The 12439-nt window shown below is 33.0% G+C and overlaps 1 protein-coding gene across 2 annotated transcripts; it reads left to right on the top strand.

The window, feature by feature from the left end:
- Nucleotides 1-7287: 7287 nt before the first annotated feature.
- On the top strand, nucleotides 7288-9500 carry LOC144555981 (membrane-anchored ubiquitin-fold protein 3-like). 2 transcript variants are annotated; one of them, XM_078304455.1, is made up of 4 exons: nucleotides 7288-7569; nucleotides 7677-7876; nucleotides 8858-9031; nucleotides 9118-9500. In XM_078304455.1, the coding sequence occupies exons 2-4, from the start codon at nucleotides 7747-7749 to the stop codon at nucleotides 9174-9176; spliced, it is 363 nt and encodes a 120-aa protein (XP_078160581.1). In that variant the 5' UTR covers nucleotides 7288-7569; nucleotides 7677-7746; the 3' UTR covers nucleotides 9177-9500. The 2 variants fall into 2 exon arrangements, with proteins under 2 accessions (XP_078160581.1, XP_078160574.1); XM_078304448.1 differs by having other exon boundaries at nucleotides 7378-7569; nucleotides 7661-7876.
- Nucleotides 9501-12439: the final 2939 nt, after the last annotated feature.

Raw genomic sequence — 12439 nt, 5'->3', positions numbered from 1 at the left:
CTACAAGGAATGATTTGACACAAATGATTGATGACTCTAAATAAGTACTACTAACTTTTAGTATATATAAATATATATTTACTTACCATAATTCTACTATGTCGGATTACAAGCGCATAATCCTACCATGTAGTAGTGTCGGGTGTCGATCCACAGGGATAGATTTTAAGTTATTTAACAATATTAGCACTAGTCTAGGTTCTTCAAATTTGTTTGGTAGCATGTATACTTAATAAATTATAAATAACATAGATGCAGATTGATTTTACAGTTTACTCTGGCAGATTGATAGGTGGAGATGCTAATTGTTGTAAGCCAAGAATAGAGAGCCTCTAGGGTTTTAGATGAAATCCTTCTAATTATCTCAATACATATTTATGGCACTCATGTCTACCCGTATACAACCTTCTATCACTGCCGCATACGGACCCGTATACGATACTGTCACTACCGCATGCGATATAGACCACCCTGCAGACAGAGCCGCATACCAGTACTATTATTCCCTACGAATGCCAGGGTTCGGTTCTATGTGTATTTGAAAGGTTCTTCTACTCTAAGATTGGTTTGTGGGGGGGGGGGGACAATTCAGATTATCACAAGATGTAATATAATTAAATCACTCACACTAATCTAATTAATCACATTCCCCTATTACTCGCTAAGTAATAACCCCAAACCCTACTTATTACAAGTAATAAATAAATTCCTAATTATAATTCAATATGCTATCTAATCTATATCCTGCCAAGGGAGCCCACTGGGTTCTAACCCTAGTCTTTGAACCGCTACCAAGCCTTGTTAGTCAAAGTGTTCATAGTACTTACTTTTATCCCCTCTCACACCGAGGTATAATGACTTAACACCTATAGGTATGTGGAGGACATTGGTATATAGTAGACATAACTATGTATGCAAGGACATATTTCAACAACATTCAAAGAATAATGAAATCTCAAATAGACATAAAAGAAAAATAAATATAATAAAGAGATAATATAGAATTCAATACATCCAAACCCTAGAGAGGAGAAGCTTAGCTACTCGAAACCATGACAAAATAAAAGGAATTAAATAAGAAAGACATACCTAAAACCCTTGCAAAAATAGGAGACCTCTTCCTTAGATGACGTATTTTTCTTCCGTCTTGGACTTCGAGTGCTTTCCCTTCTCCAACTCCAAAATTTACACGCACTATTCTACTCTAATCTATGGACTTACACAACTAAAACATGTATACTAATTTCTATTACATGAAGGGTTTATATAGTAATCCTAAGCGTGTAGTCTTGGAGAACATGGAGGCCAATTATAGCCTTTCATGCAATATTTGGAGATCCAATTATAGATTTATTCCCAAATTGGAGCGCTAAAAGTAGACTTCCAATCATAGCAAGGCTTGCCACATCTGTAGGTTCGTCCTTCTAGAAGGTTGCTGCTTAACAGCCGAGATTTCATCCAAACTAGACAGTCCACGAATTGGATCCGTATGCCTGTGCGGTACTGGCCTGAACCCACATACAGTATAGGTTTATATCGTACGGCACTGTACTTAGCTGAATTTCAGTGAATTTCACCATGTTACATGTCGTGCACTTTGTGTGAGGTGTTTGCATACTCCATGTGATGCCATATTTTGACGTTTCCTTCAAAATCAACCTAAATATAACATTTTTGCTCCGTTTTCGGCCTAAATTTGCAACTTTCTCCAAAACCTGCCAAAATAGCCTAAAATACGTTGGCGGTGAATAATTCGGAAAAATTGATACTTTGTATATGCTTTTCCATAATTTTTCGTATTAAAAAGTAGTGATTTTCGCTATATAAATTGGTGTTATCAATGATCTGATGGAAGATTCACACGGGTCATTTGGAATGTTGGATATTAATGAGATACTTGTTGGTCTCAAAGGCACCTAGAGGGGCTGAATAGGTATTTTTAAACTTTTAATCTAAATTAAAATTATCTAGCGTGTCTATAAGTTATTCTCGACGGAAATTCGAATAACTTGAATCTAAACTAAAATATAAAATAAATAAAGTAAATAGTAGAGTTTAGAGACACTTGACACGAGAGATGTTTACGGAGTTCGGCACTAACACCTTCTTGATGATGCGCCTTTCTTTACCCAATGAGAAAGGAGTACAAGGTGGAACCGATGAGCCCTTACAAAGCTTGGAAAGTCACACGGCCCGAGCACGGAAATGGCTCAAGAGCACTAAAGGCTCTAATACAAGAGAAGCGAGCACTCAAGGCTATAAGGTTTGAATGAATAAAAGATCTCTCACAAATCACTCTAATTCTTACAATAGATTGAGTATGGTGGAGTAGATTTTCGGTTGTTGAATAAGTATTGAAGTTTCAAGATCAAGCAACCAAGGTAGCTCTTTATTTGAGTTGAGAAGAAGATGATTGACGGCTGGAGCACACACAAGAAACCTAGCATTGGCTTCTATATAAAGGGAGAGAAGCAAATCTAGGTTTATAGACGTTACCATATCTGACGTCTGTCTTCCACAGCCTATAGAAATCCATACGTTCATATTTTGAACAAAGTTAATACATACAAGTTTTAGATCTCAGTCTCTTGGAAATTTCAAGCTTTGATTCACTCAAATCAGACGTATGACCAAACGGCGGCCAAAATACGAAAGGTGTGCAGGCTGATGGAATTATTTATTGCAACGGTCCTGGCAACGGTCAGCCTCTCGAACCCAGACCATCAGGTGACGATCCAGATGAATTTAACCATTGTTGTTGGTATTTTTATCATTGTAACGGTCACTGGACCGTTATAACAGTCATCAACTGTTCTGGAACTTCAGCACTCTTCAAACAGGCGTATCTTGGTGCTTGAGTGTCCAATTTCGGCATATTACCACTTTTCGGAAAGCTTGTGAAGAGTAGATGTTGATTTTGAAGTCTTAGCCTTCATTAGAACAGTGGTGCCTTCATTGAAGTCGGCATATGACCCTCACAAATCTCGCACTTAGAATCCTTTAAGAGGTTTAACCTAATCTATTGTTGCTTGTGCCTAAACTTCAATTATCTTTCCAGTAACCTCAAATATAATTCACCTAAATTGATCATTGTGAGATTAGAGTGAAGTTAGTAATTATCTAGACTTAGAGCCTTTGTTGCTCGCCTACTTTGAGCTGTTGTGCTCACTTATCTCTTTGAGTTGTTATGCTCATCTGTCTGTTTGTGTGGACTGTAAGAGTATTGTCTCACCGGTCACAACTTGTATTCCTATCTTCACTGGATAAATAGAAAGACGCGTCGGTTAGGTTGCGTTGCCCCAGAGACGTAGGTATTTTAGTGGCCAAACTCCGTTAACAACTCATGTGTCAATTTCTCTAACTCTATTTATTTACTTTAATGTACTTTATTATTTATTTAATTTATAAGCTCTTGATTCCGCCAGGAACTTAAAGTAGATAGATTACTTATACACGTTAATGACTTTCAAACAATTGATAGTTACAATTTATAGAGGTTAAATTTTAAACATCTCCATATCTCCATATGTGTCGTTAGGGACAACAATTATTTAATATTTACAAATAATTGTTTCTTTTGAGTTTAAAATCTGTGGCATCCCACACAAAAGAAATATTTTTTTTATTACTAAACTAATGACTTATTCTCATAAAGTAGAGAGAATGTGATGCAAGGTTGAAGCAAATTGTGAACATGGATAACTTCATATCAGATCTAGACATGGTCAGCGACGAAGAAACAAAGATAGACAAGCTCATTCAAATGTCATTAATTTTTATCTATACTTTTTAAACACTTTATAAAATTCAAGAATTGAAATGGCAAAATATGGATGTATCTATAGACAACGAATTATAATATTTTGACTTTATTTTAATAAAACGAAAGGTTATTCTTAACATATCCTTGACTTTATTTTTAAAAAGTTCGAAAAAATCAATGTGAAATTTTGTGTGCATAGAAAAATTCATATTAATTACATCGAACATCTTAATTTGTTTTATTAAATCTATGTTTTGATTTATTTAAAAATAATTACAAAGTTAAAGAGATTTCAACTCACATCTGTTTTACTTTCTTTAAATACAACCTGTATAAAATAATAGTCATTTTCATCATGACAAGCTTGACTATAGAACACAACACAGCCATAAGCTCATCCGATCTAAATGACGACAGTCTCTTCTCGTTGCTGCGCCTTTGTTGGGTTGGGTTGGGAAAGCGAGTGTACTTTTGCAAAATAAATAAGGGAATATTGGTTATTTGTCACTTCAAAATCTTCAAATTTGAAAAATATCATTTCGAAATTTGAAATTGTAATAATGCCACTCTAAACTTCATTAATTTTTAATTTTGCCACTCCAAATAATTAATGACTAAAATATCCTCGGGTTCTTCCTCTCCATCTCTTCCTCCCCTCTCATTGTCTGATACAGTGCTGTTCATTTTATAAGCTTCCAATTTGATCGGAGTAGTTGCCGTGTTCCCACTGGAGGCACCAGCACAGAGGTTGTATCTTTGCCTTCGTCTCCCCCGTAGTTCGACGCCATGTCGGCAAGAAGCCTGGCTGCCGCTCTGTGAAAAATACACCTTGCTTCTGACTTTCACTTCCAGGTAGGTCCCGCTTCTTAATATCTACCCCTGTTATAACTTCATTATCTCTCTTTTTTCTTTGTCGAAGTGTAATCGAGTGGGTAACTTTGCTAATTACTTAGGTCACGAACAGTGAGCTGTTCATTATTCCTAAATTTTGATTTGGAAATTGTCGCTTGAGAAAATTATAAAGCAAATGTTTAGAACAAAATGTGCATCATCTCTAATGTATCAGGCAAGGAGAGAAGAGGAAGAGAGTCGGATGGAGAGGAAGAGCCTGAGAGTATTTTAGTTATTAATTATTTGGAGTGACAAAATTAAAAATTAATGAAGTTTAGAGTGACATTATTACAATTTCAAATTTCGGAATGATATTTTTCAAATTTGAAGGTTTTAGAATGACAAATAATCAATTTTCTCAATAAATAAATACTTACCTGTTTGTATTGTATTTCTTATCCGAGGTGTCTTGACTGTGGAGTTATATTGCATACAAAAATCTCGAAAACAAATTCAGGAAAATTTCCCAAAAAAATTACAATTGAAATGTCAGAATTTTACAGTAAACTGAACTTGGAAGTAATGATGGCATGAAAATTAGAAAGTAACAAATTAGGCAAAATACTTTCACAAAAGATAGTATGGTCACACTAACACATAACACAAGTGATGTATACTACAACCAGAAAATTTTATATTATTATAAAAATAATTAATTGAAAATTTAGACACGATCTTGTAAATTAATATGAACCGCACATCGTTGCCTATTTATTTTAGAAAGAAGTCTGTGCCGATTTACGTATATGTGAGGAGTGCTAAGTCACTCTATAATTTCAAAAAAAAATTAATTATGTACATTAAAATTTATTAAACTTTTTTTATTTTTTTTAAACTTTTATATAATCTAACCCTTCTCATAAAATAACAAATATTTGTTAATAGTCCAGTGGTTTGAGTTCTCGTTGATATGTGTAAAGTCATGGATTCAATTCCCACTAATCACATTATTTTTGTCTTTTTCACATATTACATTTTATAAATTGGTCCCTTATTCAAATTTTCTAGTTTCGTCACTTTCTTCGTCGAAGGGTCTGAAGAAAGAATGAAAAAGACAATTTTACTATATTTCTAATCAGAAACAAGACCTATAACAAGAATAATTTTTTTATTCGGACGATAATTCTAAAAAGACAAATTTCCTATCTTTTCTTTCAACTCAGGAAAAATACTGTCGGTTGAAGCTAGCTAAAATCCCTCGGAAGTAAATTGGTAGGAATTTGCAATTCGGAATCTGTAAAAGAGCGTGTAATACGCAGAATGTTTATTGATATGTTGGATTCAAATCAAATTAAAATTTAATTCATTAAAGTTTTATTCAGTTTGCATTAATATAAATCAACCTGAGCACATAATTTAAACAACCGAAGTAAAAATTGAATCATATAATCGAACTCTAATTTATTTGGTTCGATTAAATCAAATTAATACAAATTTTAAGTTATAACTAATACACGTATTAATTTGATAATTGTATATTAATATATGAGGAGGGATCCATTTACACAGTTTTTGGTGACACCCATTTACACCTACATTTTCAAAGTCTAAACAGTCGATCCAAATTATTCAACAGGATGAATGTATTAAAATGTACTTGCAAATCAAATTTTACATTTTTTTTAATCTTTTTACAATTTATTAATTATTTTACAAAATCGTTGTTTTCATATCATTGAATTTTTGTTTAAAAATGTAAAATTTGATATGCAAATACATTTTAATTTATCTATCATATTGTTTGAATGGATGGTTTGAACTTTAAAAATATAAGATGTAATATAGTGTCACCAAAAAACGATGCAAGTGGATCCCTACTCATACATATGACATTACAATAGAAACATAATATTTACTAATATTTTTGTTTGTTTAACTTATTTGATATTTATTTAACATATAACTATTGAAATCGAACTATCAGTTTTTAAAAAAAAAAAATTAATTAAATAAATAAAACAATTTAACATGATAGATATATTAAATGTGCTTGCATATCAAATTTTACATTTTTTTTGAATAATTTTACTATTTATTAAGATGGGTACAAAAATTCAATGATCTGAAAACAATGATTTTGTAAAATACTTAATAAATATGAAAAAAATAACAAATGTAAAATTTTGATCAGCAAACACATTTTAATATATCCATCATGTTAAATGTTTGAATTGACTGTTTAGACTTTAAAAACTTTAGAAATGTAAGATATAATCGGGTATCACCAAAAATAATGATCCCTCCTCTTAACATATAACTATTGAAATCGAACTATCAGATTTTTTTTTTTTTTACAAAAACTAAATTAAATCATTTTATTCAAAATAATTTTAAATTAAACTAAAACCAAACAAATGCAACCGTTTAAACGCCATTACAAAAGCGTTTCAGTTGTTGACTGTGGTCAATAGTCAACCGTAGCATTACAAACAGACCAGCCAAGCGCCACTTTGGAAAATAACTTTTTTCTTTCTGTGTGGTATATTCCTTCACTGTAAAAAAAACACTTCATAAAGTACTTCACCATATACAATGCAAGACATGTATGTATGGTAAATTGGTAACAATTGAACATTATTTGCTATATAATTAATTAATTAATTACGAAGCGTGTTTTGTTAGAAAAAGAAACGAAAATGAGAAGTACAGTGATCATGGAAGCCTGTCGACATACATTATCATTTTTTATTTAAATTTAAAACCCAAAAAAAAAATAACGATTAGTATCACCAACCAAAAAACTAGAAGAAGAAAATAAAATAATCTCTCTCTCTCTCTCTCTATCTTCCCCCTTCTTCCCCTTAACCCTAACCCTAACCCGAGGAAACTCCGGATCGAGCGCAAATATCTCTCTTTCTCTTCCTAATACCAATCTGTCCATCTTTACGCGCTTTTCTTTCAATTTCTCGTAAAAGGTTCTAATTTCTTTATTTTTTATTTTATTTTGCGCTTTATTTTTTAATATTATTGGTTCGTCGTTGATCGAGTTGGGTTAATCTGTGATAGCATCTTGCGCGAGTAGGATTCAGGGATTGGAGAGGAGCGGCTTAGGAATTGAGGAAAGGGAGAAGGAAGGGAAAATCGAGGATTAAATGGCAGAGGAGGAATTTATCGAGCTCAAATTTCGGTTGTATGATGGATCCGATATCGGGCCGATTCGCTATGCTGCTTCCTCGACAATCACCATGGTCAAAGAACGGATCTTGTCTGAGTGGCCTAAAGGTGCGATCTCCTTCGCGTTTTACATCTGTAATTTTTAATATTCGCTTTCATATTTGGTGTACATATGACCTCGGTTTGGTAATTTGCTGCTTCCATTTTATTTTTATTTTTTTGTTCAATTTATTGGTCTTAATTCGTATACTTAGATGATTTGAGAGTATTGATTTGGGAATTGGAAATTAGGCAACCTTAGCTAGCTTCATGTTGGATTTTGCTTGCTTTAGTGGTATAACGAAAGAAAGAGAATTGGTTGTGTACGAGTTTTACCTGTCAGATTGTTATATCTATGCAATGATCTTTATGTATTTTGCTTATATTTGTTTCAATGAGTATGTTATTAGTCCACACTTCACAGTCTTCATTTATGACCTTAAATTGTTGCTTGGTTTCTGCAAATCCTTAAAAAATATTTACTGTGTTTATGGTCTACACATCATTTATGACCTTGAATTGTTGCTTGGCTTCTGTCAGTAACAGTCACAAATTTAGCAGCCATAGGTTTGTGTAATATTATCTTTTTTGACAAATTCAATAAATATATGCCAAGGGTTCATGTATCTACTCAATAGTACCATGGTTAAAGGAAATTTCCTGTAATGCTTGGTTATAAAATGTGCTTTGTGTTGGAGTAAAATGCATTTAATATATAAACTTTTTGCTTTTGTATTGTTTTTCTTTTTTATGATTGATGGTATAAATTAAATGCAATTAAGCTTTTGATACATGTACATGACATCAATTGAACACTCATGAGACAAAAATGAAGGTAATTGTTGACTTCAACCAGCAATACCTGGTATACTGAGTAGTTATTGATATGTTACAGCTGTGCCAAAATCTGTAATGGAAGTTCTTGAATTATCCTTACTATTACTTTTGTTACTGTTAATTTAATAGATTCTAGTCAGTTACTGGCATAGGTATTGTTATAAACATTATTGAACCCTTTATGATGAATGTACTGTGATTAATGAAAAGCAGATAAGAAGATAATACCCAGGGTTGCAAATGATGTTAAATTAATAAGTGCGGGGAAGATTCTAGAGAACAACAAGACTGTCGCTCAGTGTAGACCAGCTTTTGGGGGGGACCCACCTGCAGGTGTGCTAACTATGCATGTTGTCGTTCAGCCTTCTCTCACCAAGTCTAAAACTGGTATTCTTTCAATCCTTTTCTTTAATGGTGTGTTAATATGAAAATTGTCAATCTTGAACTTAATTTTATTTTTATTGCTTTTTCAGAGAAGAAGAAAGTGGACGATACACAAAAGACACCAGTCTGTTCTTGTTCAATTTTATGAGCTCTTCTCTCTCTCTCCCTCTCTCTCCCACAGGACTTGTCTTTTGCGTGGTCTAGAGAAGTAAAGATGAAACAAAAGAAAGAAATGAAATTGGAAGAAAATGAGACTCAGGGGTGGAGGTTTATTCGTGCATCTCGCTAAGTAGAATTTATGGTGTGTGTACTTAGTTTTTTTACTTGTTGTTGCAAGCCAGTTCATGGTCAAGGAGATGGCTCCATGCTATACATATATTTCCCTTGGTGTCATGTTTGTCTTTCGACTGGAAATATTTGTGCGAATTTATACCTCATTCTGACTGTTTCATATATATAAATATATTTTTCACTCTGGTCTGGTTAGCTGCTGCACCATCTTTCTATGGTGTGCGTGTTCTTGTTTCTTGTCAACAGTCTTCTTTCAATTTATTTTTAAATGCTGTGTGATGTTGGGTTTACATTCACTTGCTACATTGATACTAAAAGTTGCACCATTAATGTGATGTTTTAATCCTTATTTCTATTTTATGGAGTTTTTATTTGGAATAGTTGATGGAACTATACCAATCTATATATTTTGAATATTAGGTTTTCATCTGATTTACTAATTTGATGCTTGGTGCTTCCATTATGTCATTGCCAGTAACTCTCAACAAACAGTAAATTAATAGCAGGATAAAGAGTGAGTCTATGGTACTATCTACTATGCATATTACGAGTTGGTTCGTAATACGAATTAATATTTCTGTTTTTAAAATTCTAATTGTTGATCCGAACTATTCAACATGATCTCATGTGAATATGTATTTGCAAATTGAATTTTATATTTTTTAATATTTTTCTAATATTTTTTAAGATAGATAGAAAATCACTTGATTTGAAAATTCTGGGCCATCCAAAAACAGTGATTTCCTACCTGTCTTCAAAAATAGTAAAAAAAAAATTCTAAAAAATATAAAATTTGGTCTACAAGTACATATTCATATAAAAATCATTTTAAATGGTTCAGATTGAGTGTTAGAATTTAAAAAAGAGAAATATTGATTCATATTACGGATCAAATCGTGATATGCATAGTACCATATATAGACTAACTCCAGGATAAACTAAAATACTTAATGGGAACCAAACCCCCTCCCACACACACACACAACACACAAACCATAGCCCACATGGGGACCACGATCCTATATTACTATATATAGTTTGTTTGGAAATGCTATGTTAGGTGCACCTATCAATAGTGACAAAAAACCCATTATTATTATTATTATCAAATGAACGTTTCAACGCTGCCATCAGAAAAGTCTAAACCAAATGTACGCTTTGTTATTTGGAAAGATGTATCCAGAATTTGCAAAATGAAAAATATATATATAGACTATAGAGAGAGAGAATATATATATATATATTATTTTGTTCCCAATGATCAAAAGACAGTAGGCAGTAGTACTCTCTCTTGGTTCTTCTAAGGTGCAGCTATATGTGCAGATGGAATGAACACTGGAGAAAGCCAAAAACCCGCCAGATAATCATGTTATTTGTTTTTTCTAATACAAAATTAAATATTGAACCCGATACAGATTGTTAAAGTATGAGTTTAACTTCTGTCCTCTAACAATCCCTCCTAACTAACTAACCATCTTTATTTATATCTAAAAAAATAACGCGTCTCTCTCACTCCACCTCACGCTATCTTCTCTAATCTTGTTCCCTCACACATCACTGCTCCTTCGCTCATCCAGTTGTGATCGCCGACCACAGGAGAGCGTGATGCACCGTCGGAGAGAGTGGTGCACCGTCGAGATCCGGAGAGGAAAGCGTGGTGCACCGTCGAGATCCGGTGAGGAGAGCGTGGTGCACCGTCAAGATCCGACGAAGAGATCCAGTGCGATCCGGCACAATCTTACCTCGTCTCCGATGAGATCTGGTGGGGAGAGCGTGGTGCATTGTCGGAGGGGGTCCATGCTAGCCCAGTGAAGGTTGTCAGAGTGCAACATATGAATATTTTATTAGTTAGATATGCATACTTCATATTTATATTAATTAGTTATAAATACTTCATTAGTTAGATATAAACACAACATATTTACTATAAAAAAAAGACTTTTAAGTAAAATGAAGAGGTGTCTGATTTTGAATTGTATAAATTATTTCGTACATGTATGAATACTTCGTAATCTTCAGTATGAATATTGTTAGTGTCATATATAAATATTTGTTAGTGTCAGGTGTGAATACTTCATTGGTTAGATATGAATACTTCATTAGTTAGATATGAATACTTCATGTTGTTAGCATATAAATATTTCATTTGTTAGATATGAATAGTTCATTTGTTAGATAAGAATACTTCATTATTTAGATATGAATGCGTAATTAGTTAGATATGAATACTTCATTGTATAGATTCGTTGTAGTGGTCTTCAATCTTGGCAAATATCGCTTTCAGGCGGTTGCGGTCCCCAATACAGGCTGTCAGACGTCATCAACGGCCCCCCTGGTCATTAATGGTCCCCAAGATTAATGATCCCCTCCAGTTTGTGTTTACATATGACGAATATTATAGATAATAAGTATGAATACTATAAATTCGTAGGTATGAATATTATACGTTTTGACGATTAATAAAATCGCGCTAACCCTACTCATTGGTGGTAATTACCACGTGCGAGTCAGTTAGTGGTCCCCCGTTGTACTTTTTTTTGTCTTTTAGTGCGGGGGACAAATAGGGGACTGAATGAGAGATATTGTTAGTCATTCCCTAATATCCTCTCTAAATGATGTATTTTATTATACAAATTATTTACCATACGGGGATACAAGAGCAAAATAGGTGAATTGGATGAGTAGAAGTTCCTGCCTCCAGTTCAACTCAATGCAATAAAACTTAAAACTAAGGACATCTACATTTCTGGTATTATTAGAGTTTCTAATCTGATTTAGCAGTTTTTAATCCAATTTCAGAGAAGTTACTTAGTAAGAAACTATTTATAAACTTTATGCTGGCCAAATAATTGACTCAAATGAATTCTCATTTTTAATTTGTTACTGATGTGTTTTAATAGAAACTCTAAAATTAATTTCAGAGACGTGAGAGTTGAAAACTTTAGAAATCTTAATTTCTAAAATGTGGTTAACAGTTATTTAGAAATTCATTTAAGTTGCTCGGATGTAGATGCTCTGTTTGATGGTTATAATCGAGAGATTCGACTTGTTCAGACATATATCGAATTTTCAGTGACAGATATTTCTTCAATGCCACATAAAAAAATAAGTATTACAATA

This window comes from Carex rostrata, chromosome 1 (genome assembly GCF_964058835.1).
Source record: "Carex rostrata chromosome 1, lpCarRost1.2, whole genome shotgun sequence".
In the NCBI taxonomy this organism is placed as follows: domain Eukaryota; kingdom Viridiplantae; phylum Streptophyta; class Magnoliopsida; order Poales; family Cyperaceae; genus Carex; species Carex rostrata.
Note: the sequence above shows the minus strand (reverse complement) of the source record. Positions and strands in the feature narration are given on the sequence as shown.